Genomic DNA, 27,022 nt, shown 5'->3' with positions numbered 1-27,022 from the left:
ACCAGTAGTGGGGCTGTGCAGTAGCCGGGGGAGCATGTTCTGGACATCGCTGTGCACCTGCTCGCCGCCGTCTCCACACTTTCTGTCCTTCTTGCGTGGACAGCAGAGGGGCTGGAACACCCATCAGCTTGTTTCTCAAGTCCTGGGAAACAAGAGGGTCCTCCCTTCCTGTTCGCACTCTGGAATGGGTGAAACAGCGTGGACGATCAGTCCTTTCTTGTCCTCAGAAGGTCTTTAAAGCCTGTCTTCTTACTGTACAATCAGGGCCCCGGGTGAGAAACAGCGCTGCGGGCCGGGACAGTATGGGTCCCTGCCAGGCAGTGTCGGACGTTGGGGGCTGTTGTCTTCCTCTGCTGTCTCTGCTCAATGCCCACTGTGCCCAAGTCCTTGCAAGTGAGGGGCTGTGCTTGCTTCAGCCTGGACCTGGGCTCAGAGGCTGGGGCGGCCGTGGGTCGGGGCTCCCTGGTGATCGTGTGCACCTCTCTGTCCTTTTCTCCATCACAACATACTCTCCTTGAGGGCGAAGACTGGCTGTTGCCACCAAGTCCTGTTCCTCGTACAGAGTCCTGTTCAACAGGTCAGTTTTTACAACCCGTGAGTCAAACAAATGAGCTCATGATGAATGCAAGAAGGACATGTCAGGAGGGGACAGGGCTCTGCCACCTTAGTGAGAAAACCATGGGATGTCTCTGCAGGTGGATTCATTCCCTGGATTATCTGGTACTCTCGCCTTTGATAGGTGGCAGATTTCTTTGGACTGGGGAACAGAGTGACAGCGGGGGGGGACTGAGGAAGCTTCCTGGAGGTGGGTTATTTGAGCTGGACCCTGGCGGGTGGAAATGACTGGGACCTCAACCAAGGTGAGAGGAAGCCATTCCTGATACTCAGAACCCAACAGAGATGAGGAGTCATAACACAGGAGCGTGTTGGGGTGAGAGTGGCAACGTCAAGGGGAGTCGGGTCACCTGAGATGCTGAGACTTTGCAGGAAGAGCTGTTATTGGAGGGAAGCAGAGGTCACTGAGCACCAGCCTGAGGCGGACTTTGCGCCAGGTGCTATCAAGGATCCAGGAAAGCCTTTGCAGGTAGATTCTGCCCTGTGCTTTTCCCAGGCCCTGCGTCCGACCTGGGGTCTCAGCTCACACCTTCTGCTTCACCGGCACATTCAAAACATGCCATAAAAGAGACTTTTTAATCCCATAACATGTGGAAATCCAGCCTGATTTTCATAATGCGGCTCTCACTAAGTTTTATCATCCAGTCAAGAAATCAAGTCAGGAGCGATGCGCAAGCCTTTGTTTTCACTGAAAATGGCTAAATCGTGAGTTACGGGAGGCCGGGGCTGTTCAGAGGGCAGCTCATTGGGTTGCATGGCCCCACCTCGCAGCTTGGGTTTTCTCTGGAGGGCTGTGCTGATAATGTAAAGCCTCCCGCTCCAGGTTGGAAATTAGGAGCCCAAATCCTGCATCCGAGAGCCTGTGATGCCGCGTCGATCCTGGGATGCCTGAAATGTCTGGTCGGTTCCGGTAATGTCTCTGTGCTCACGTCACTTAGACGGAGGCTGTCTTAAAGGCCTGCCAGACCCTATTTGCTGTTTTACTAGTGTACTTGGGGTTTGTGTCCCCCTCTCTGATTCAGACTAGCCAAGTAAGTTGCTTTGGTAGGGGACACTGTGGAGACAGAAGGAAAGAAAACTTTTTTAAAGGCAGAAAGCTGTTTTTAAACATAAATTCTAAAGCACTTGACAGAAACAAAAACCCAACACAGCCTGTACATATTTAAAAGTAGGAAGTGGGATGTCATGGGCCTATTTTTGGCCATCTCTGCCGGAAAGCAGAGTGTAACCCACTAACCTCAGCAGTGTCCCCCAGGAGATGCTGCCCCGTGGAGGGCAGAGGGCGAGCGCGCTGCAGCGGCCTCGTCCTGGCAAACAGCAGGCGCAGGGAGCCATCTCGGGGGCTTTCTTATTTCCGCCTTTGCTTTCAGAGCTGCCTTGGGCTCCTGGCCCCAAGGACTGAAGAGCCAGGGGATGGAAAGCCTCAGGCTAGTGTTGGTCCGGCACGGGGAAGGCTGGCCAAGTAATGCTGCAGAGTCTCCTCCTAAGAAGGGGTGAGCATCCCTTGCCGCCAGGCCGGCGGAAACGGCACAGCTGTCAGGGGCCAGGCAGTCAGACCCAGTGACCTTCATGGGAGTCTGGCCTTGAGATTCGCTGAGTCCACCATATGCCTGATGGTTGTTGTTGTTGTTGTTGTTATTTTCTTTGTTTTAAAGAAAGAAGTGAGGACTAGACCCCAGAGCAGTCCTTCTAGTTCCCATTCTTTTCAAGCAATTTCCCAGGTCGTCGTGTTGATCAGAACATGACATGCTTGTGGGCAGTCTGCCCGAGGACTGCTCGGTGGAAGGGACGGATGGTCGTCTGCCTCCTGGATTTCCTTCCCTGCTTTTCTGGAACTGTCTAGGTCATCTCAGAGTTTTCAGGTCTCTACAGTCGTGAACTGATGCCTCATGTTGCCCGGGGAATTCGACAGTCGGCTCTGGGGGGTGTTGCTTATAGCCTTGAGGTTCCTGTTCAGACGATTCTATAGGGTCAGCTTTACCTTGGGTTTATTTTGTCTGCAAGAGAATTTGGATTCGCCTGTTCCTCAGTTTTCAGAAGGTGGCTCTTTCCTTTATGCAATTTTCTGTAGTGAGACTCTTTGCAGGATTAAAAAGTTAAGTCTGAGAGACTCATTAATCTTTCAGATATTGGTCCCATCTCGCTTTATTTAGTCAACATGAGATTTTTCAGAAAATCAGCCCTTTCCTAAAGACTGTGCATAAGCTTTAAAAAATAAAAAAAAATCCGCCAGAGTGTTTAGAAAAGTGCAAGTCCAGTTACAGGTGTTTTTACCTAACACAGGAAAACACCTGTCATAATATTTGGCAGATTGCAAAGCTGAGGCTGCGTGAGTTTGGGTGGCTTCCAAGCAGAATGGGTCGGAAACTGATGGAAACGAACCTGGGCTTCCTCGTTCTGGGGTGGAGGGTGACGCCTCCCTGAAGCTTCTTCTGCTCACTGCTGTTCTGCCCCTGGCATTACACCTTCGCACCTTCTCAAAAACCTGCTCCTTGTTTCTTGGGGGCCATGGGGTATGCATGCTCTTAGGTAGTCCTGCTGAAGTGGAGGGCTCGAACTGCTTCAGGTCATCCGTAATCTGGGTGAGTTACCAACAGCTACCCCGCGGCAAAAAGATTCGGCACAGATAACTTCTGAAGGGACATGTCTGCACCACAAGTGGCGTTCTGTGGCATTAACGCCACCCCATGTTGTGTTTCTTTATGACAGGAAGGAAGAAGAAGGAAGCATCGAGATGGTATAATACTGATGACGCCTTAGGCTGGTGCCGTCTGTTGGCTCAAGTCTGGGGGCCCTGACTCTGGCGAGGGCCCACTGCGCCTCGTTTCGAGAAGTTGAGGCAGTTGTCTGTTTAGGAGTTACTTTCTGATACTCAAGTGGCCAATTTTATAAGTGACATTTATATTTGGGGTTTTGGGGAACCTTAGGAAAATAACAGAATTACTTTGTTAAAGAGGTTCCCCTTGTCCAGCAGCAGCAGGACTGTTACCCCAGGTCGGTGCAGGGAATTCCAGAAAGCAGAGCGTTGGCTTTTGGAGTTTGAGCTGGGTCCTGTGCACCGTGGCCCTGGGCCGGGTACCCAAGCTCTGCATCCCAGCACCTGGGATGTGACATAATCACTCCTGCCTGTAGAATCGTTTATGGGCAAAACACCCAGCACAAGGCTGGGTACAGACTGAACAAATGTTGAAGCCCTCTAATGAGGGTCCTGTAAGGAAAAGAGGATGTCAAAGATGCCCTGTTTTCTGGTCACCTCGAAGGGTCAGGCAGGACCGCTGCAGCCCTTCCTGCCCAGCTAGCCGTGTTCTCTGACCAGTGGTGGAAGGAGGGAGGTGGCAGGGAAAGCGACAATGGGATGGAACCCCCACTAGGAGGCCTCAAAGGCCCCTCTTGGCCAAAAGAGCCAAGACCCGGAGAGGGGGTGACAAGGCAGCGTGGGCTGGAGCTGCCGGAGGGGTCATCAGGTTAGTGTCTTTCTGGGGTGAAGGTGTGTCCCGCCTGATGCGTACACCAGGCTTGTTTTCACACAGTCTTGTCTGCTTGTTGTCCTTCTTAGAAGGGTTACCGCCGAGACTGCCCCATCTTTCTCCACCCTCCCTTTTCCGGAGCGGAGGAAGCTGCGCCTGGCTCTGAACAGTGCCCCAAAGAGAAAACCCGTCTGCCCAACAGAGCCTGGAAGGGATCTGCTGTAACCAGATAGTGCGGTTTCCATTGAGTTTGGGGCTCTAACGTTTTCCTGTCCTTTTTTGATGTATCTTCTAAGTGGACACATCCTCAGGCTCTTGGTGGGATGTGTAAATATTGTCTTGTTTGTGGCCAGGCCCGTTGCCTCTGTCTCCTCTGCCCGGGCCTTTCAGCCTATGATGGCAAATGTGCCAGCAGAGGAATTAGAGGAATTGGCACCAGCAGGCTGCTTTCATACATGGAAACCCAGCGTTTTGCAGTGCGGCTCGTTCATTTTTCTCTTTTTTTCCTGTCATGCATCCTAGGAGACGGAGGGGACTGGGGGAGGATTTGAGTCTCTTTGCCATCTGCCAGGGCTTTTTCCCAGTTCACTTGAGGCCCTATTGGCATTTTTGGGTCAGAAATAGAGGCCATGGTTTGTGTTCAAGCAGCAGACTGGGGTCCCTGTGCTGTGTCCCCAGGCAGCGCCTGGACCATTTCCTCAGTAGTCAGTCAGTAGTCAGTCAGTAGCCAGTCAGCTCTGGCTTTTGGGGACCAGTGCTCTTTGGGGAGTAACATTGGTTTAAACAGAGCTTGTCCCAAAGTTTAATATATGTACTGCTCAGGATGAGGGGGCACTGCCCTTTTAAACTGTCTTGCGTTACCGTGTGCCTCTAGTTCCCAGAAATGGATTTCTACCCACTTTCCTCTTCACAGTAAATTTTCAGTATTGCTCATTCAAAAAAAAAATTTTCTTTTTTAAACAGTTAATTCTCTTTAGCTAAAGATTCTATAGTTGCATCTTAGGTTGAGGGACGTATGGGTGAAGACGAAACACTCAAGTTTAATGGCTGCAAATATGCACACTGTCCCATTTTTTTAACGTTCTCACTGCACACAGCCCTTGTAGCCTCACGATTCCCAGCTTTCGTTTCCGTTGTGAATTCTTTGTCGTGGAACCTGCAGGTGGAAGATCCCGGTCCAGTCTGTGGTGGTGCTTCTTGGGGACCTGCCTGTATGTTTAAGAAAATATTTTAATGCTCCTGTGTGGAGCTTCCCTTTATCTAAATACCTGCTGTTCTTTGCATTATTGCACCTGAAGTCCCCGGAGGGCTATGTAAAGTCTTAATCTATGGGAACATGGAAAATGATCCGCGAGATCTGAGCCAGGCCAAGCTTGCTAGAATTCTGCTTTCCTTGCAGACAGATTTAAACGAAGACACGCCTCAAATGCAGCCTCCTCCCTCCCAGCTTTGCTTCATAATGTTGGGGTCTAGTTGTTGACCTCTGTTGCAGTCTTACAATGATAAATTCTAGATTACACGCATGGGTTGTTTTTCCGTCACAGTTGTTGTTTTTCTGGGCAGTATGAAAGGATCCGTGTTTTACGATAATACGGTAAAGAATCCATTTGGACTCGAGCAATGTAATAACTCGTTTGATTCGTAACCAGAGTCATCTCAGAGCCAGATTTCAATATTGGCAAAGCGTCGGGCTGCAGACCTGGCCCATCTCTTGGGGAATCTCATGCTCTAGAACTGTGCAGGACTTTTTCTTTTTATCCCGCCTGCCTGTTCACATTTAATTTGTTCTTAGCCGTGTGCAATGGATTAACGTTTCATCAGGGTAGATTAAGAGTGAATCGACATTAAAGCAGTCTTTTTCTATTTTCCTCCTGTCACTGTCAGGCGATCAGAGGCGGTGGGGGCACCTTCGGGAGGGGGAGGGAGTACTCGTCCAAAAAGTGCCCTGGTGAGGACGGGGGAGATAAGCCGGAGCTTCAGTGTGAACATAAGTCCCAGTTGCGGGTCGAGAGGCCTGGTTGGAGCCCGCAGCCGGTTTCATCAGTCTAACGAGATGTCACATGGAACAAAAGCTTTCGGGGTTTTATTTAGCTCCTAATCCGCACGCTGAGAGAGCCGAGGTCCATGTGAGCGCACCAGCCGGGAGGGGGGCCCGGCGGGCTGGAGGCAGCCTCCTTTCTGGGACTGAGCCGTAAAGAAAAGACCTCTGGCGCTACCATTGGAGAGTGAGGCAAAGTTACCGTGAGTGTTGTGTTTTGTCTACTAAGGTTTCGGAGGATTAATAATTTAGGCCATACTTTGAAATAGAAAACCCACAGTTGGTTGTCCCTGCTGTCTTGGAAGGGATAGAATACAGCCGGGTCTGGGTTTGATGTATGTAATTGAAGATTCGTAAAGAAAGGCTTCCTCCTCTGCCTTGGCCGTAGTCATTTTTTTTTTCCAATGCCGGTTCCCAGCAGGCATATAAATATCAGTCGATCTCAGAGCTGGGATGCTGCCGGGTGGTACGAGGGCCCCTGGGAGATCGCTGAGGCTCTGGGGAGGAGAAGCTCCCTGACGGACAGAGGCGGAGAGGGACCTTGGTACGAGCGACCGAACCCTGGGCTGCAGGATGTCACCATGCCCGGGGCCGCCGAGCCCTGCCGCTACCGGGAGGCCTTCTACAACTCGGTGGCCGGAAGGAAGAGCTCTGCTCCCGACTTTGCCTTTTACGACAGCAGACAGGCAGTGATGTCAGCTCGCAGGGCCCTGCTGCCGCGGGATTACTACAGCGACCCGGCCGGAGCCGCCCGGGCCCCCAGAGAGCCTCAGCACCATCACGACCCGGGAGCTGGCCAGCCGCTGCCCGGTTATGGAGCGCTGGGCAGCAGGATGACATGGGAGCCAGTGCAAGGCCGGGCCCCTGTCCTGCAGGACGCCGGTCACCTGTACCGGGATCCCGGAGGTAAAATGATCCCTCAGGGACAGCGATCGCAGAGCGAGGCCCCATTGCCTGCGCGGTACTCGGGGGAGCTGGCCGACAGCAGGTTTGGGGCGGAGGCGCCCGCCTACCCTGCCAGCCAGGTCTACAGCGATGTGGGCGAGAGGCCTATGGATTCCGCCACCGCTGCCAGGCAGGCGGCCCCCACGTGCCTGGTCGTGGACCCTGGAGCGGCTGCTGCTTCCGATGCCAGCCTGCGAACAGCCCCGGGCACCCTGAACCGAGGCTACGGACCTGCCCGGGAAAGCGTCTACCCCAGGACGCCTTATGAGAATTGCGAGGCCGACCTGTCCGCCTACCGGGGGCCCGGCGGCAGCAAGAGGAGTGCGATGCCCGAGTTCCTGGCCTTCCTGAGGGCGGAGGGCGTGGCCGAGGCCACGCTGGTGGCCCTGCTGCAGCAGGGCTTCGACTCCCCGGCCGTCCTGTCCACAATGGAGGATGCAGACATCAAGTGTGTGGCGCCCAACCTGGGCCAGGCCCGCGTCCTGAGCCGTCTGGCCAGCAGCTGCAGGACGGAGATGCAGCTGCGCAGGCAGGGCCGGGGAGGCTCCCTGCCCCGGACGCGCTCCAGCAGCTTGAGCCACCGAAGCGAGCTCCACGGTGACTTGTCTGGTCTGGACGCCTCGGCCCTGCGGCCCCAGCCGGCGGGGCCCCTGCAGGCGACCTCCCCGCAAGCTGCAGACCCCACTCGCCGCCCCTCCAGCGCGCCATCCCAGCATCTCCTGGAGACCGCGGCTACCTACTCTGCCCCGGGGGTGGGCGCCCAAGTCCCCCACCTTCCCTCCAACTCTGGGTACAGCTCTCCCACCCCTTGCGCCCTGACAGCGCGGCTGGGCCCTACGTATCCCCTGCAGGCCGGGGTGGCCTTGACTAACCCGGGCCCCAGAACTGCCTACTCCACAGCGTACACGGTGCCCATGGAGCTGCTGAAGCGGGAGCGTGGGGCGGTGGCGTCTCCCCTGCCTAGCTCCCACAGCAGCCCCCAGCTCCTGCGGAAGCCCAACCTCCCCCCGGAGCCCTCCACCCTGCTGCCGGCCAGCCAGAGCCTCCACACGCCCCACTCGCCCTACCAGAAGGTGGCCCGGCGGACGGGGGCCCCCATCATCGTGTCCACCATGCTTGCACCAGAACCAAGTAATGCACCCCCTCCCTGCCTTTCCTCATTTGGGACGTGGGGGGGACAGTGGGGGCAGAGATTTGAGCACGGGACAGTAGGTCCTCGTGTTCCTGTTGCTCTCTGGACAAGCCCGGAGAGACCAACCCTCCCCTGGACTTGCTCTCGCTTACACACACACTCCGCCGAACCGGGCGCCACGGCCAGCTCGCCAACCGGCGAGCGTTCTCTTGGGTGAAATAGATTTGTGGTTCAGGCTGACCCACTGGGATGGCATTGCCTCCCCTTTTCTCTAGTTGAGCTCAAGCTGATTTGTGGATTTCCCTTTACAGTAAGAAACACAACTGTGTTTATGGGAGAAACCCAGAAATCATTCAGAACAGGATGAAAGCCTCAGCTCACGAGCGGTGGCAGTTTCTCCAGTTCACGTTCAGTGGCTTTGGAGAAGGTGGCATATTTGTCCAACACCTCCCATAAATCGTTCATCGTTCGCTTGCCGTTAGAAGTGCATTATAGCATGGAAACGCACCTCTGAAGGGTCTACACAGTATCAGAGGTAGAATTAATCGCTGCAGAGCTAAAAACGGGTGTGCTTCCAGAATTGTGTGTTAAACAAAGCAAGATGTTGAAAGCCCTTAGAACTCCCTGTTTCAGAAACAGACTTAGCCTCACATATTGGAAAACACGGTTGGGAATTCTGCTTACTTGTAGGGAAGAATATATTTCCAAGTTGAGGAAAGAGAGAAGGATCCTAGCTGTTCTCTTCAAAACACGAGACGAGTGTGATTGAATGCATGTGTTTCCCTGGGCGTCTGGATAAAGTTCCAGGTGGGCATCCTCCGAACAACACTTAAGAATTTTTATTTCGACTCTGGAATCTTTCCTGGCCATTTAAGCTGTAAATCAACTTTCTTCCTTTCTTTCCCCTGTCCTCCCCAACATAGTTTAGAAAACTGAATCTTTTTTAAATGAATTTTTTTTTCCCTGAATAACTAGCATTATAGGGTGGAGACGGTGGGACGAAAATCGTGGTAAAAATAAGATGTACCTTTTTGAAAATACCCCTTAAATAGCCATGGGTGGGGGCTGGGAGCCTGATCCTGCAGCTCTGAGATACTGCATTAGGCTTATCTGTTACACTGGTGAAGCCGCTGATGATTTGGCGACTCATAGACTGAAATGGCTGTTGCTTTACATGCTGACCTCCGCACACGTTTCTTTCTTATTTCCAAAGGGACGCTGGTTGGATTTTTCTGTTGTCTCTCCCTGTAGATTGTGGTTTTGTCTCATGTGTGGATTTTCTTTTTAAGTCTTATCATAAAATTTATTTGACTTTTTTTTTTTTTAATCAGTGTGTGACAGGAGGAAAGTCAGACAATATTTCCCAGGCCCTGTGTCTTCCCCTTCACAGTCAAACATTCTTTCTTTGCAACCAACTAATTTGCATGGCGATGACATTTGTTGCTTCAGTAATTTCATCTGATAATGGCTGGGCTTGCAAAGCGGATCTGAAAACATATTCCTTAATTATGTGTTGCTAAGCAACGGGAGGGTTTGGTCATAATCACAGAAAGATTATCTCCACACTGAAGTCCTGGAAAGGTTTTGCTTAAGGAGGACCTGTTAAATTGCCTTCTTTTCTTCTCTTTTTCTGTTTATTTTGCACTGCCTTCTAACAAAAACAGTCGCTGTTATTTGGGTACGGGGGTGAGGGATCTTATTTAAGTTGTTTGGAGTGTGATTGTTAACACACGGTTTTGCAGACCAAGGGATATTGATTTTTGTTTCATTTGCATGGCAGCAAGCCAGTGCCAAGAAGTCTGCAGTCGGAAGTCTGCCAGCAACAAAATTTCTCTGTCAGATGATCTGTCCCGTAGCAGTGGTTCCTCTCATTCCTTCTCGAACGTTCAGTGTGTCATCATAGCCCTCCCCCGAAAACAGTGTGTCAGCGACCGGGGTAGGAGCTTGGCTTCCCCGGGAGCTTTGAGCCTGGGTACATGGCAGTTTGTGTGGCAGATTTCCTGAAGTCAATAGCCAGATTGGGATCTGTCGGAACCTACAGTCCATAACATTCACGGTTAAGGAAACCACTGCAGACCTCGGGTCTAGAAACCTGAAGCTCACAGGGGCAGCCCTACCGCTGCGGCTGCTGAGCTGAAACGGGAGACTGCGATCTTTAAATCCAGATCGAGCCGACTTGGACATTTGCGGCACAACCAGCATGAATAAATCTTCATTCTGGTTTACGCTTAACTCACGTGTTTCCCTCTGATCCGGAGGGGCAGGGGATGCCAGGAGTTGGGCTTATCTCCTCTCTCCCTTTGGAGTGGTGAGCTGAGTGTTTGCAGTGGGCGGGTTGTTTGTTTTTAAGTGCTTGGTTTTATTTTTATATGCTTTGGGTATTTTAATTTTTTCATCTTTTGTACATTCTTAAAAGTGACTTTCCGTTTACAGTTATTACAGAATATTGGCTCTATTCCCTGTGTTGTACAGCACATCCTGGAGTAGATATTTTAATTTATATCTGCTTTTCTCGGTCCATGAACTACCTGCTTCGTCTTGGTTGGCGTTGTTGCTATAAATACCAGGCTCCTGTTTGCTAGTCCATGGACCGGGCAGTGGAGGGTGACCAGGTGAGGACGGGCCCCAGGGCAGCCCCCAGCCCCCGTGATGCGGGATGAGTGGGGCCGCATGTCAGACCCACGGGAGTATCGGTACCCAGTGGACCTGCTGTCGTTTACACACTGGCCTGCTCGACTGGGGCACAAGCTGCGGAACCTTCTGGCAGCGGCTCTAACCCAGCGATGCCCCCTCCCCCCCATGTCACATGGTGTTGACCTCGGCCAAGGATTTGCCGTCGCCCGAGTCCCCCCTGTGCCGGGTGCAGCCGGGTGCATCGCGTGAACAGTGCTGCAGCCATCTTCACGGTTTTGTCCTCCGCGAACACAGCGCCCCACACGGGCTGCAGGGGCCTCAGAGCTTCCAACGTGAGAGATGCAGCCCCAGCCCGCTCTCTTTCTGGCCCTTTTCAGTTTCCCTCCAGGCATTTTTCTCGATTAAGTGCATCCGTGACCCCCATCTAGTTGCCGGGGGCACTGCCCAAAGACCCTTCAGGACAGGACAGGACAGGGGTGTCTGCAGCCCATTTATACTGGGGGTGTGGGAGAGAGGCTGGTGGTGTCACAGCGTTATCTGTCACCAGAGCTGGTCACTTGCGTGGCAGTGTTGGATGTGATACTGATATCTTGGCACTGGTTTCCAGCACCGTGGGAGCGCATGCTGGGTCTCCTGGGTAGGAAGTCCCATCAGAATCAGAAGGAGGATTGTTCCTGTCGGGCCCACGCACGCCTGGTGATTCTGCCCGTGTCCTTGCCTTTGGTTTTGAAGGTCCCTCTGCAACGAAGATCTGTGCTGGGGAATGGGGTCCAGACGATTCACTGGTTCTGAGGGTCATGACCCTCAAACCATCAGCCTGGAGGAGGCCACCATGAGGCCCCAAAGACACCCTCCCGCCAAGCCACCTGATCACACCCATTCCCCACCCCCAAAGCAGAGCCCGCCCCAGAAGGGTGGGCTCAGCCAGACCCCTGCCTGTCAGTATGTGGGGACCGTGCCCCTGAGCTGGCCCTGCAGAGCAACGGGATGGTGACACCAGCTCTTCCGTTGTCAGGATCCTGCAGCCTGCCCAGGGAGATGTGTAAAGGAAGTATACCTCTCCCGGGCTGCGGTCCAGGGCAGGGTTCCTGAGCACAGACCCCTGGGGGCTGGTCCCCTCAGCACTGCTCCAGCCCCTGCCGTGTTCTGGGCTTGGGGTCAGATGTTTGGTGCTCACAAGTGGATGCACCCCAGCCTGGGCTTCAGGTGCATCCCCCCACCCTCCACCCAGTTAATACATAAGAGAACAGTTACTGCAGTGTGAACCAAGTTGAGGCTGAGGGCAGAGCTCAAACTCCAGAGTGACCGTCAAACTGCAAGCGTTGCGGTGGGGCGAAGGGAGAGGACGCTGCCCAAACCAGCCCGAGGGTGGTTGTACGTGTAGGTGTAGCCCGAGAAGGCTGTCGCGGTCCTGGCTGTTGCCCAGTGACTCCCTGGAGCGGGCTTTCTTGAAGAGTGATGTACCTCCACGGTCAGGAAATCCTAGCCACGTGGAGCTGGCAGGGGACTCGTCCAGGGTCACCCAGCAGGACTCGCCGCCTCCTCTGTCCGGGGCCCCTCTCCCCAGCAGTCTCCCTTCCAGATGGAGCCCGGGAAGGAGCCACGTACTTCCAAGGTGCTGACAGCTAGGCCATTCCAAGTAAAACACCTGAAAGAAGTCCAAGGTCGATAAAATCGACAGGCTTCTGGTTTGCTTTTGCACTTGGAGGGTCTTTCGGGCTGGTCGCTGGGTGCGGGTTTAGAGTCCAAGGTCGCCCTTTGCTTGGTTCACGCTTCTTCCCTTCCTCACTCAGGGTGCCCCCCTTTGCTGGGCCAGCTTTGAAAGTGGTGCTTTTATCACTGTCATTGTTCCTTGGTTACTTCTCAGGCCGGGAGGCAGGACTCTGGCTTTGGCGCACTCGGCTCAGAGACTCTGGGCTTATCCCACAGCGATCTGTTCCTCAAAGCGGCCTGCTCTGACCTTTTGGGTGTGGACTTGGTCCTTCTGTCCATGGAGGACAGCATCTAGGTAAGCTGTAGCCTGGTGGCCTGGAGGCGTCCCAGCTGCTATCTGTGCCAGGGCAGAGGGCCACGCTGCCAGGCCTGAGTCACAGAAAAGCTTAACGGGCCTTTCACAGACCTGGGTATCTGGCCCCTTTGGTCAATTCGCCTCTTCTGTGGCACCCCACCCCTAACCCTGATGGCTCAGACCCCCTCTGCAGGGGTGTGTATCAGTGATCGTACAAGGAGTGTGATCTTTGGGACTTGTGTTTGGATCCCAGTTCTCTGCCTAATAATCTGGGAATACCCCGCCCCTTACGGGTGAAATGGGCTCCCGGCCACTCGGAGGCTCTGAGGTCATTGTAGGTTTTCTGCCTAATGTGATGTGAGATGCAGAGAAGGTGGTTAAATGAAGAGGTGTTGTCCTTGCTGTGCTTTCCTGCGAGTTAGTTTAAAGGAACTGATCTGTGTTCTCTCAGAGGAAGATGGGGCTAAGACTGTTGCTGGACACCGGCCAGCTCTGCCCGAGCCCCCGTCACCAGACTGTCTTCGTGTGGCCTGAGCAGCACCAAGTTGCCCGGCACAGGCCGGCCATGCCCTCTCATCTCTAGATGGGCGTTGGGTCTCCCAGTTTTACAGAGTGGCTCTGAGTAATAGAGAGCGGGGCCGCACTGGCCTCTGCCTTCAGGAAGTGACTGTCGGATGTGACATTGGTCTCTAGGTAACAGTTCTGTGTATTAGTATCTCTTTCCAACCCCAACTCCTCCAGGGATGATTGCCTCTCTGAAATGCTTAGAAGAGGTGGCAGTCTCGTCCACAGCGCCAGTTAGATTTTCCAGGGGACACAAGTGCCCGGGCCCGATGCACAGGTGGGGCGAGCGTCGGTGCGTTTATCTGCCCAAGAAAAGGCAAAGGCAACAGACCCCCTTGCCACATTACTTCTTCACATGACCCTTGCCCTTGAGTGTCCAGTGTCCACTGGACACTGGGCTGCTCTAACTTACATTCTACTGGGTGGACCTGGGTGGACCTGGGTGGGCCATGGGGCCCAGGAAGCAAAACCCGAAGTCCTCACTGGCTTTTGGTATCAGACACCTGGTTAGCAAATATTTTCTCCCATTCTGCAGTTGTCTTTCTACTTTCTTGATATTGTCCTTGAAGCACAGAAGTTTTCATTATCGTGAAGTCCAGTTTATTTTTTTTCCCCCGCTGGTTGCTGTGGTTTTGGCGTCATCATCCAAGGTCATGAAGATTTGTGCCTCAGTTTTCTTGCTAAGAGTTTTGTGTAGTGTTAGCTCTTACATTTAGGTCCTTTTGAACCATCCTGAGTCGACTTGAATCTGGAGTAAGGTAGGGGTCCCACCGCATTCTGCTGCCCGCGGATACTCAGTTGTCCCAACACCGTTTTTAAAAGAGAAAAACCAACATATACTAACATGGAAGATTTTCAGGTGTTTGGAACCTATTTCTTGTCCCTAAGATTATACAAGGCAAGAATTCTGAAGCTATTTGACAGGCTCTTTGCTAGTACATGGGTTTTTTTAAGTTTAGGAAAGGGAAATAATGCTTTAACCGTAACTGATTAGCCCTCGTTAGCAATATAGAAGCTATATTAACTTAAGTGCTGCTTAAGTTAATGTGCTGCTGGGTGTGTTTTACCCACCTCTGAGGCTGGCTTCCACAAAGGACTTTTTTAGTTGTTTTTCATGTAAAGGGGGAAAAAAACCCAAGACTGTGGACTTTTACTTGCTCCCTCCTGCTCAAGGAACAGGAAGGTACATGGCAGTTAAATTTAGCCAAACAGTGGTGCTCAGCATATGAATAAAACACCCTTTGCCAAATTGTTAGGAGAGCATAAAATCAAACCTGCAAACACTCGTCCCCACTGAGAGGGTGGGCGGTTCCTGGGGATGCGATCTGAGTGCGGTTGAGAACTGATCCCAGGAAGAGTTTGCAAATGTGAGCGGAACAGCTTCTTGTTTAAACGTGGGAGAGCTGGGTGAGAAAACTCTGGTGCAGAGTTTGTACTAGTAAATGAGGTCTCTGGGCTGTGCTCCCGGGGACGGGAGGAGAGCCCGAACTCACTCTGATGCCTGTGTTCCAAGCACAGCTGTGTGCAGTGCTGGTGAGGCCGACAGGGAGCGAGTCCTCCCGATACTGGCTTGGTAGGAAAAGGTCGCCCCCCGCAGGGCTCAGAGGGAGCCCCTGGCCCCAAGTTGCCCCTGATACGCCTCTTGCTCTCTACCGGGACTGGGGCTGGAGAAGCCAGCCTTGAGCGCATCTAGGGCTTAACCAGCCCAATAAATAAGAAGAGTAAATGTCACCATTCTGCAGCATTTGACCACAGTTGTCTCATCTGAATTCCCAGGAAGACTGTAGGCATTTCCCCTTTCAAGATGAAAATTCGGAGGCTCAGAGAGGTTAGCACTCTTCCCCAGGTCACACAGCAGGACAGGGATTTGGAGCCAGCCTGTCTGACTCCAAACTTGTGCTTGGTCGCTGTGTCATGATGAACCACTAAGCACAGCACGTTAGGACAGCATGGGAGATTCAGCAGTGGTATGAAGTCAGGGAAGGGCGGGGGACACCAGCCCATGCTGGAAACCAGGGTCCATGTCAGCAAGAGGAAGTGAAGAGGGTGATTCCAGAGTAGGCGTCCCAAGGTGCTCTGAAGCTCACTTCCCCAAGTGTGACATTGGGAAGATGGACCTACTTACCCCCTCAGAGAGCTCTGAGGACCACATCCCATGGGCTGGCCCAGGCTTTGCACATGGGTAAGCTCAGTGCTTGTGTGGCCCCAGGGGCACCTACTGGTGCTTGCCTGTCCCTAGCTGGTGCCCTGCAGGACTGCACTTGGATCCATGCTGTTCTTTTGCGGAGCCAAGCCCCTTTCCTCTGTACTGTGCTGCCCTCTGGGAGAGTCAAGGAAATTAATTCTTCTGTGTGATTAAATGGAATGTAAAATGTTCTTTGGTCCTAAGAGGATTTAAGCCTGGCTATCAGGAAGAGCTCTAACACACACAAGGGTAAAACTGAGTGGATGGAAAAATAAGAACAGGAAAAGATGAAGCTGGGTGATAAGGCCAGAGCTCGGCACTCTCTGCAGTCCTGTGTACAAGGACAGGTGAGAATTTCACTCTGAGCTTCCTAGCAACCAAAGTAAAGAGGGAAATGAGATCTCTTGAAAGATTCACATTGCTCCTAAGATGGGACCAATGAGCCCTTTGCTCAAAAAAATCCTTTTTCTGAGCAATCACGAGCTGAATTTCTCCCGCCCTCAACAACATGTCCAAAGATTCAGCACCCGCTATAGATGTGCAGTGTTCCCTCCCCATCATGCCTCAACCTACACCCTCCCATTCACAGGCTCTACTACCTTGTGACAACTTCCTGCATCTCATCTAAAAATTTTGTTAAATTTTTTACCAGGGCCTTGTCCAGTCGAAGTTGATAAGCTCACGGGTGCAGGCTTGGGGCCTGGCTGGGCTTCTCCTGCAGCAGACAGCTGACTGCCTTTCCAGGGTGTCTGCTGCTTCCTTGGCCCAGCCCTTGGTGGGCATTGCCAAGTCCACAGGGAAGTGGCGATTCTTCTCAGTTGAGGGGGCTCTGCCTGGGGAGCTGAATGCTCTCGCCAGCAGCCCAGCCTGAGCTGGTCCCTTCCCCCTCCATCTACGGTGCGTAAAGCTCACCTCTCAACCTAACCGGCTTTTCTGCTGGGGAGTCGTCTATTAAATGCTTTATATTTGAAGGAATAAATATGACTTCGTGATGGGTTCTAGTGTTTTCCTACGTACTGGGCTTTGAGCCTGGATCGCTTTAGACATAAAGTTATAGAGGAAAAGAGCAGGGCGGGGACGTCCAACCAGCTGTTGCACTTGGGAGAATTGGCTTCCTGGCTGCTCTGGGGCCTAAGGGCAGCACGCTTGGCCTCTGGCCCGCCGGACAGCAAGCCTGTTAAAGGGTCCTTAGGAGTCACTTTCCTTTTGGGTTTTAGAGCCACAGGAAAAACTAAGTTATCTGAAAGCCTTGCGCTTCTTCCGTCTCCATCCCGGCCTGCTGGCTGCCGTAGCTAAGAAGCAGGGCGGCATTTTGTTCTTATGGGCCCTTGGTCCAGGCAGTACAGTTAGAAAAATAAGCCTGAGTCTGCTAGGCTCTTCCAGTGGCCTCTAGGGAGAAGGGCATCTTGTCTGTTCCGTAGGGGCCCTGGTGGAGTCGGTCCATCTGATTCCAGGTGGCTAGCCAACCAGAGAGGCAGCAGCCCAGGAGGGCTCAGGGCGTGGAGCACGCGTAGGCCTACCTGCTCTCCTAGTGACGCGTGTGCTGCGGCCCCCTGTCGACCTTGGCCCGGCGAGCCTGGAGGGCCAGTGTTGTTCCACTGCTGCTTCCTGTGCTTTGGAAGGAAGGGCCCTTCCAGGCACCAAGAATAGTGGGGTGTCCTGGCTTGGTTGGCACCCCCTCCAAGGGGTTCCCTGGCCCCGGTCTGTCCCGACAGTGCTGAAGCCCACCTGCTGGGTGCCAGGCCCCTCCAAATGCTCACCTGGAGAGGGGTTGGGGCAGGTGATTTATGCTGTTAGTGGGTTGACTGCAGCCTCCACTGGTCCCACCAGCCCGGCATGAGCCCATCACAAACAAGCTGGTGGCGCCCAGGCCAGCTTGTGGGCCTGCAGCACCTGCGTCTGCCAGACTCCTGGCATCCGTTTGTTCTTTTCTCATCTTTAGTTCACTTTATTTGTCTTAAACATCCCCTTCTGTTGTTGCCATGGACACATTTTTAGAACTTGAGAAATAAGTGAAATACCCAGTGGCCTCCGCTGGCGGTCCCCATGCCGTGGGCAAGGCCTTCCTGGAAGTCCCCGAGGCTCAGAGGCTCAGCGCATCCCTTCTCAGCCCCCGGCCAGGGGGAGACACTGGTCTGGGCTGCTCGGCTTCCCCACCCAGTGTCGGGGCTCCGGGCAGGGCGCGGATTTCTGAACACCTCCTGCTTGGGGGAGGCTATGGGTGGAGAACAGACTTTGTGGGCCTCGCATGTGGTCCTTGGAGTTGCTGCTGAGTTTGGCGTTGATAAGAGAACCAGCGATTGCTCCCCCATCCAGGACGATGCTCTCAGGGCGGCAAAGCACCGTCTCCTCTTCCGAGAGGAGACAGTGACCCAGCAGTGCCAGCACGGGTGGCTTTTCCTTTGGTGTTGGCCACACACTCACGAGGATGGTCTCCCACCGCGATGCCCTGGCGTCCGGCACCATTAATGAGCTAATTGTTAAATGAATCTCTGCGCAGTAACGGAAGAAGGCGGCCGAGGAGGCTGTCTGGGCAGGGCTCTGCGCGCAGGCCTAGCGAGATTGCCCAGCACTTGTGGCAAAGGGCGTGGACCGGGTTTTTCCCCAGGCTGACTGAAACCTCAAGGAAACAAACATGGTAACTCGCTACACACTGCGGGTGTTTTCTAGCAAGATGCTGCCGTGAGGAGCTCTGTCCTCTGACGAGGCCTGATGGCCCGACCGTCTCTGCAGTTACTGTTTAGAAGGGACAGACCGTGTCCTCCCTCTATCTAAGGTGGTGACTGGGTGTGAGAGGCCCACGACACCGAACAGCTGTGAGTCACCTGGGCCCCGGCTCTGTCTTGTCCACATGGCCCAGAGCTGGTCAAAGCTCAGTCCTCCGAGCTCATCCAGCCCCGAGGCCCTGAGGCTCCAGTGCCGCAGCCCTGCCTGGCCAGAGGCCACCTCCAGGTTGCTCCTCGTAAGGACGGTCCCGGAGGGCACGTGGAGTCCTGGCTTAATCCTTTTAGGGGCAGAGCAGAGGTCAAGGGCCAAGCTGACATCTTCTGGACCAGGTTTCTTATCAGCTGGGTCTTAGGACTTTACAAAGTGAGTGTGTGTCCCCGAGAGTGGCTGGGGGAGGGGCCGTGTACTCAGGGGTCACTTTCCCCCTGTGGGGGCTTTGACTTGCCTGCATGTAGCCTTCCCGTCTCCATGGTTCTGCGGGCTCCAGAGGCGAGCAGCAGACCGGAGGGGCTTGGGGTGGGCCCTGGGCGCGGCTCAGCTTGGGAGGAACGAGTGGAGGGTGGAGGGCCTTTGTTTCTTCCCTGGCGCCACAGGGTTACATTGCATGGCAGTTACCACCCCAGTGATTGACCCTTAAGGCCTCAAAATCCAGAGTGACCCCCAAGGGGGAAGGTCCGTCTCTACCACGAGAGACAGCAAACGATGCTTCTTGACTTATGATTTATGAATTCCCAGCCGAGCATCTGTAATTGGTAGGCAAGCCAGTGCTGGGGTCAGAGGGGGCACCTGAAGACCTGCCTCAGCCTACTGAGGTGAGAGCACCTGTCTGTCATCACAGTGGGTGGGTCCCAGGGCCGGGCAGGTGGCATCTGTCGCTCTGTCAGTGTCAGGCGTGTGCAGTTTGATCCCCAGGGAGATGTAGGAGTGACATGTGATCGTCCGCGGTGAGCCCTGGGGTTGAGGCTGAGCCGCTGAGGTGAGACGGACCTGGCCCACCACGTGGTCACTCTGTGACCTTGGATGAGCTGCTCTCACCGCACAGTCTCTGCTTCCTCGTTGGCAGTACAGCAACAGCTCTCAAGGAGTCTGTCTAACACGGGGTTTGAATAAGTGCAAGAGAAGCACCCAACGCAGCAGCGCTTCTAAACAGGAGAACCCACGGGACTGGCTTTACCTCTTCGTCCTGGTGCCCCGTGGACAGTATCCTCATACCTGCTTGCCGTCTCCCAGCTACCCAAACCTGGGGTTGCCTGCGTGGGCGGGTTTGGGGTGTGTAGGTGATTTTATTGCTGCAATGAAAGATTGCAAGTCAATTAAGGAGAAATGTCTGAGGGCAGCGGAGCCAGCCGCGTGACCTACTACTTTACAGCCTGAGGCTGGTCTCGGTGTTTCCCAGCTCCCAGGCACGTCCCTGTTCATTCTGGTCTGATTACTGTGGTGGAGGGACCCCTGGGCTGCAGAGAGCTGCTTTAATCTGCAGGTGACGCTGAGCCATGGGCGGGGTGGGGGGGGGTCTCTCCAGTGAGCTCCAGAGCAGCTCAGGACTTGGAAAGCTGCCCTAGAGTTCAGAATCTCAGGGTTCCTGGCTCGTAAGCTGGGACCAGAGTGGAGCCGCCACCACGGGGGAAGGGCAGGCCCTGGACGCCCACCTCACGGCCAGTCTCTGCCTCCTGCTGTGGCGCTAGTGGCCAGTGGCTGGGGGTAAAGGTGGGCCCTGACCAAGGAGCAGTGGGTGAGCTTGGCTGGCTGAGCCCTATCTTCGGGTCAGTGCCCTTGAGGAACACTGAGACACACAACGCTGAGGATCCTGTCAGTGAGTGGCCTGGGAGCCCCCTTTTGCCCTTGAGAAGTTCATGGCCTATTAGCTGTGGTCTAGGGCGAGGGCCTGAGGCTCCTCTCTTGGACAGGCTCAGAGGAGCTGCCATAAGGAAGGAGGGCCTGGGGGAGGCACAGGCCACTGGGGTGCCTTCTGACTCCTGGCAGTCCCGGTGGAGACAGGGCAGTCCCGTAAGAGAATGAGTGCCAGGGGATTCTATCGGAGCTGTTTGTTGGAAAGGAGGTGCAGAGCATGTGTGCTCCCGGCCAGAAGGGGCAGCCAAGGTTGTCCCCCGCCCCAGGCATAAGCTACCGGTCACTTGCCCCTCCAGGGACTGTCCCCCTGTGTTGAGAAGCATGCAGAGGTGTGGCCTCACCTGGACGGGAAGCCAGTGGGTCCTCGCACCTGGGGATCTGCTGTTCCCCAAGCCCAGAGCCTCCAGCCCTTGCACCCAGGCCACGTCCCTTCATCCCTCCTCCGGTTCTGCAGGGCCACCCATGTGAGGCTGGGCCTTTGAGGGAAAGCAGACCATATATCACGTTTCCCCCAAAGTAGAAGCAGGGCCGAGCGTCCTCAGCTGCTTTGAAACGTGTTCCTTGGCGGCGTATTTGCTTTTCGGTGACGCCCTGCATGGTTCTTTCTGGCCCGGTCAGTTGGGAGGGAAAGAACCTGGTCTGAGTGGGTGCTGTTTGCCCTGCCCCCAGTGGGAAGCACCAGCTTTCCAGACAACATCAGGCGCTTCTTCAGGGCAGAGGGGTTCACCAGGAACACAAGAGGCTCCCTTGGGACTCGGGAGGGTGAAGGAGCCCAAACACTGACGACCAGGAGCCACCCTGGAAAGGGCGCATCCGCGCGGCTCGGGGGGCGCGTGGGCTCCAGGCAAGCCCGCCCGGCCAGCGTGCAGGTGTCTAAGAGAACGGGTTTAATCGAGTGATAAAGGGTTCTGGTTTTGTTTTTAAGCTCTGCTGGGCAAAGGAAAAGTATCGCTCGCTTTTCTCTGTTCCGGTTCCCCGGTGTGGTACGGACCCTGCACCGTTCAGGCTGCCGGGACAGTTTCCCTGGGCAGCTCTAAGGAGTCAGTTAAAGTACAACAAATGCTTGTCTTTCTGGAGGTACAGAAGTTGTACTTTTTTTTTTTTTTTAACTAGATGATGTGTGTCCCACAAGTCTAGACCTCTGCTTAAAGGACACACCTCGTGCGTGCACGCTGGGTTAGCAGTGTTCACCCAGCAAGCCTTGAGTGGGGAGGGGGCAGCGGCCGGGGCTCTTGGGAGCCTGGGAGCCAGCTGCCTGCTCGGCCGGCTCTCTGCCCAGCTCTTACCTGAGCATCTCACTTGGAGGCTGTGGCTCGTTAAGAGCCATGTTGTATTTAGGAAACTAATCTACTTGTCGGGGCACTCTGTAGCCATCTGTGGGCCGAGCCTCCAGCTGCTTTTGCAGAGAACACTAAAATCAGGGCTGAGGAGTGGCTTCAAACCAGCTGCCCCCCCGCCCCTGCCCCCATGGAGCACACCCAGCCTTCCGGGAGCCCCCTTAGCGTGGGTCACCCCCAACAGCCCAGCCCCTGGGTGCTCAGAGGGCCTGGTGAGGCCACATTTCCCCACACTTGTGTTCTTTCTTAATAGCTTTGTTGAGACGTATAACTCAACGCCTCTACCATTCACTCAACGTGCCAGTGTCGTGGTGATTAGTATATTCACAGCGGAGTAGAGGAGCCCGGCTTCCGAAGACCAAGTAGCATTCAAGTTGCGATAGTCGTAGTGAGCAGAGGGCTGCGTGTGCAGTGACCACTGGGCCTCCTTCCTACCTGGCTGTAACACTCATCACGGGGGCCTGTGGGCAGTGCCTGCACAGGAATACTTAAGAGATAACTTGGGTTCTGCTCCAGACCACCACGATAAAGCAGATGTCACAAATAAAGCAAGTTATACGCACTTCTTGGTTTCCAGGTGCGTACACAAGTTATGTCCACACTATACTGTAGTCTGTAAAGTGTGCACCAGTGTTGTCTTTAAAAACAGTGTTCGCACCTTAATTTAAAAATATGCAGGAAATGGTGACAGTAGACTTACTCAACACGGGGTTACCACAAACCTTCAGTTTGTTTTAAAAAAACAAAACAACGCGGTATCTGCAAAGTGCAATGAAGCGAGATGTGCCAAGAGTTGCTGACACACACAGTGACGGCACGGCCATCTGCACTTCCGTTGAAAAATATTTCACTCCTTTTTATTCCCCAGTGCTGGTTTTAAGCCAGGTTGTTCTGTCTTCAACCTTTAATCCCGCTGTTTTTCTAGTACTTGACTTGGGGCTAGCGCTCAGTCAGGGTCGAGTGAAAGTTTCCTGCTGGGCAAGGTTCTAGATGGCTGGGTGTGTTGGCACTGCAGCGCTAAGGTTAGCTGGCCTGTGCCCACCCCTCGGGCGCCTCAGGAACCCTGTCACCTTCCCAGGCCTTGGTGCCCTACGTGCGGAGCGAAGAACAGAAAACTTCCTTCCAGAGAGGGAGAGACTGACACGAGACTCCCAGTGACCAGGCCGTATGATTCAGCATGAGGTAGGGCTTCTAGGGTGTTCCGGGGGAGAAGAGCTGGGGGTTCATTCAGGAAAGTGAGGAGAGAGCTGTTTCAAAAGGCCACACCAGAATCCTGAAACCACAGTTGCCCAGGCCTTGGAGAAGGGCCCTTGCGAGTGTCGTGGGGAAGAAGCAGCCTAACCCATCACTGGGGGAAGGAGAGAGGGGCTCCAGCCCTGACATAAGGGTGCCTGTGACAGTGAATTCATCATTACTGAACTGCCCGCAGCTTGATCCCTGCTTGGGGCACCTACCCTGCACAAGTCCATCCCCTCTGGGATCGCTCACCTTGATCTGTCCTGGCAAGGCCTGGGGCCAGGCCTCGGGGGGTTTCTGCAGCACTGGCGATGGGTCCCTGCTGGTGGAGGACAGGTGGGCTCACCGCCTTGGCCTGGCCTTGCTGGGTACGTCAGCTAGCTATTGCTTTGTGGCCGATCACTCCGGAACTTCCTGGCTTCTAGGCAGCTGAGCTCAGCTGGGACTGGCCTCCCCACCTCAGCTGGGACGGCTGGGCCGCAGCCCCAGGGTCCTTCCTCCCAGTGCCTCCCAGCTCCCAGCTAGTCTCAGGCTCCTGTGTGAATTTGGACGGTGTGACGCTGACCCCGGAGGCCCAGTCTTGGAAGAGGTGCTGCAGCACCTCTGTCACTCTGTGTAGGTCAGACTGAAGTACGAGGCCAGCACATTTCCTGGGGCTGGGGAGGTGGATCCCCCTCTTGGCGGGGGGAGCAGCAGAGTCACATTGGGAAGGGGGCAGGTGTCACAGGCCATCGGGAACAGTGCCAGGTACAGGTGAGGTCCTTGCTGTGAGGGGGTGGGTGCAAACCCAGGCACCTGCCACAGAGCCGAGCCCCACTCTGGGGTCCCTCTCCCCTTCCTCTCCAGAAGCCCACCCTTCTCAGCAGAACAGAGGGCTGTCCCGGAGTGACTGAGGAGGTCTGCGGTCTGCTCCTGGCTGCGGGGACCTTGCGTCCTTCCCCTGGGGCCTCCCTATGTCTCCCTGCTTCTTCCCATGCTCACAGTATTGGTGGAATGTGTGGAACATTGACCTTTACCCATTCCAAGAGGAGGTTGAGCGCACTTAATTAAGCTTGGCCAGCAGATGTCAGCTAGCCTTGCAGGGCAGCCCTCAGGGCATTGTGGTCAACAGGGACTCTGAGGCCAAGAATGCTGGGATCAATTAGTGATGCCTGCCATGAGCACAGAAGAAGAGTGGTTGTGTATCTGCATCCCTCGTCCAGGTTTGCTTTACTTCCTCCTCTTCCTCAGCCCTGAACACACCAAGGTTCATCATGGCCGTTCAGCTCCAGCCTGCATTGAATTTCAGGATGTTCCGATTTCACCTGGACTGTATTAGACAAGTTGATTTCCACATCTCGGCCCTGATTGAAACGGACTTCACGCTGATTCTGTTTTAATTTTAATTTAATTTTATTTTTTGGCTGTGCCGCGTGGTTTGTGAGATCTTAGTTCCCTGACCAGGGATTGAACCTGGGCCCCCGACAGTGAAAGTGCGGAGTCCTAACCACTGGACCGCCGGGGTATTCCTTCATGTTCCAGATTTGAAGTCCCCTTTGAGGAGAGCTGTTTCTTCCATAAGCCAGATTCCCTGTGTGTTTAGAGGTCCCTGAGGGAGCATCCACGTCTGGTTCCTCTTTGGGTCCCTAGAACCAGGCCAGGCTCTCACATGTCAGAGCTTGGAGGTAAGGAATTGGGAAGGAATGAGGATGGATGGGGTCTCAGGGTCCACTTGGAGAGGGCAGCCTCGGCCTACACAGCTGACGAGCAGCTGGAAGCCCGTGGGCCGACGTCCGCATCAGTAACTGCCCTTTACTTCCGCCCTGGCCAGGAAGCACGCTGTGATTCTATCAGGTCCTAAAGCCAGAAACTGCTCTGGGTCCTCAGCCTCCGGGCTGGAGGTACACTGTTCCTTGGTCATCACCTCCATCCCAAGACGTTTCTGCCCAAGATCCTGGGCCAGCAAGAAAAGGCTCAGTCCCCCTCGGGCCAGGCAGGGCACAGGCAGGAGGACACCTCCTGGAGCGGGGAGCTATTGGGTGCAAAACAAGACGTGAAAAGCGAGGCAACCTGAGAAAAATCGGGTTCTCTGCTGTGCGAGGAGAGCATATCTGCACTTGACCGAGTTTTCAAAACCAAACTGCGGCCTGGCCACATCCCAGATTGGCCCGGAGGTGTGGGAGGGAAGTGGACGCAGCTCTCTCGGCCTGGGAGAGCTGCCCAGGGACACCGCAGAGAGGAGAGAGTTTGTCAAATGAAAAGGCAGATAGCAGTGTGGGAACAAAGATGAGATTTCCAACGGTAACTGCATTTTTTTTTTTAACCTTAAAATAGTGCCACACTTAGCACACATTTTTTTTTAAATATCTTTATTGGAGCTTAATTGCTTTACAATGGTGTGTTAGTTTCTGCTGTATAACAAAGCCAATCAGCTATACATATACATACATCCCCATATCCCTTCCCTCTTGCATCTCCCTCCCACCCTCCCTATCCCACCCCTCTAGGTGGTCACAGAGCACCGAGCTGATCTCCCTGTGCCATGCGGCTGCTTCCCACTAGCTATCTATTTTATATTTGGTAGTGTATATATGTTCATGCCACTCTCTCACTTCGTCCCAGCTTCCTCTTCCCCCCCCGCCCCCCGCACCCCATGTCCTCACGTCCGTTCTCTACATCTCCCTCTTTATTCCTGCCCTGCCACTAGGTTCATCAGTACTGTTTTTTTTAAGATTCCACATGTGTGTGAGCAGCACACATCTTAGTGCGAATCACTGCCTTGCGGCCGCCTCTAGACCACGCATTCCCCTTCACCTGCTCACATCGTCCCTCCTGTGAAAGGCGAGGGGAGCTGCTGTGGGGTGGGCACCTCCCCGGGGTGTCTGGGACAGTCGTTGCCTTCCCTCACTTTGCAGAACTGCTTTCTGAATCAACTCCAGCCAACTGCAGAACATTTGTTGTTGACAGTTTAGAGCAGTTTTTACAACATGGATAAACATGTTTACAAAGCAAGGGAGCTGTCTCACCCCAACATGAGGCTCCGCAGCCTCCTTTCCCAGGCGGGATTCTGCCACCGCAGGCCCTGGGTGGTTGGGTAGACCCCTCAACACAGCCACGTTTCCGAGTTGAAAGCCGAGTCTCAGACAGGGGCTCATTTATGTCCCAAGGTCAGCATCTGGTTCCCGGTTTGGCCCCAGTCACGAGTTGCAGCTCTAGGTCATGGAAATGCAAGCCTGTGAAATATGCCGCTTATCGGACCCTAGATCTGGTTCTGTGTCTGGCCTTCTGGGGATCAGACTGCTGAGCCCAGCCAGTAAGGGCTGAGCTGTGCTGCTTTGCAGGAAGTGGCCTTTGAATTGGGGGAGCAGCTGTATTCGAGGGGAAGCTGTTCTTTGGGTGGCAGGAGACACGAGCAGACCCTTGGGAAGTGGTTCAGGCTAGAGGGCTGCCGCTGCGGGCCTGGTGTGTCCTTCCCTGCCCACTCCGGACCACACCGGGCCTTGTGTGGCTGCGTCTCCTTCTCCCCGCGTGGCCGCCTGCACGTGAGGATGGGAGCTGTGCACGCTGCCTTCCAGGCCACCGCGCTGGTCCTGGGAGCTGAGAATCCGTTTGATTGATTGCGTCCAGAGCCTCGTGCTAAGTGTGCCGGGCAGTTCGCCGTTTGTCTCAGGTCTTCTAAGGCCTGCACGGCTCTCCCATCTGTGGACCTTTCCAGGTACTTGTTCTGGCGTCAGCTGTCCAGACGACTGGTGCCGCCCAGAGGATCCTGGCAGCTGCCTTCGGGCAGCAGTGAAGATCTTTGGGTGGACTTGGGCTGTGTGGTGGGAGGTCCTTTTCCCTCACTGGTTCCAGCCCCACGTGTGTGTCCTTCGGGGGCCTCAAGGGGTAGTCCCGCTGTACTTGGCCAGCCCCAGTCAGGTGAGCAAGGAGGTGACCCTGCACAGGTGTGGCCATCCGTACATGTGACCGTCATCCCGTTAGCGCAGCCAGCCTAGCATGGGGGTTTAGAGGCTGCTGTGGTGTTGGGATGCTTCATAAAATCTGGTCCATTGTTAAAAGAGGGCTCTCTGGGGACTTCCCTGGCGGTCCAGTAGTTAAGACTTTGCCTTCCAATGCACAGGGGGTGCCGGTTCGATCCCTGGTCAGTGAGCTAAGATCCCACATGTCTCGTGGCCAAAAACCCAAAACAGAAGCAATATTGTAACACATTCAATAAAGACTTCAAAAATGGTCCACGTTAAAAAAATCTTAAAAACAAAAACCCACAAAAAACCAAAGAGGCCTTTCTGCCTGCTGGGTCAGAC

General features: G+C 54.4%; 1 protein-coding gene across 4 annotated transcripts in view; it reads left to right on the top strand.

Annotated features, from left to right (window-relative positions):
- Positions 1–27,022, top strand: part of CTBP2 (C-terminal binding protein 2) — a 162,108-nt gene that overhangs the window by 115,858 nt on the left and 19,228 nt on the right. The window contains exon 1 of one of the 4 annotated variants that reach the window (XM_004265724.4): positions 5,027–8,196. The exons of the other annotated variants lie outside the window; for them this stretch is intronic. Coding sequence (XP_004265772.1) covers positions 6,525–8,196 — 1,672 coding nt within the window. The 5' untranslated portion in view covers positions 5,027–6,524. Of the gene's footprint in view, positions 1–5,026; positions 8,197–27,022 lie in introns of those variants that run through there. 4 annotated transcript variants of the gene reach the window in all.

The sequence above is a fragment of the Orcinus orca genome, chromosome 14 (assembly GCF_937001465.1).
Source record: "Orcinus orca chromosome 14, mOrcOrc1.1, whole genome shotgun sequence".
Taxonomy (NCBI): Eukaryota; Metazoa; Chordata; class Mammalia; order Artiodactyla; family Delphinidae; genus Orcinus; species Orcinus orca.
Note: the sequence above shows the minus strand (reverse complement) of the source record. Positions and strands in the feature narration are given on the sequence as shown.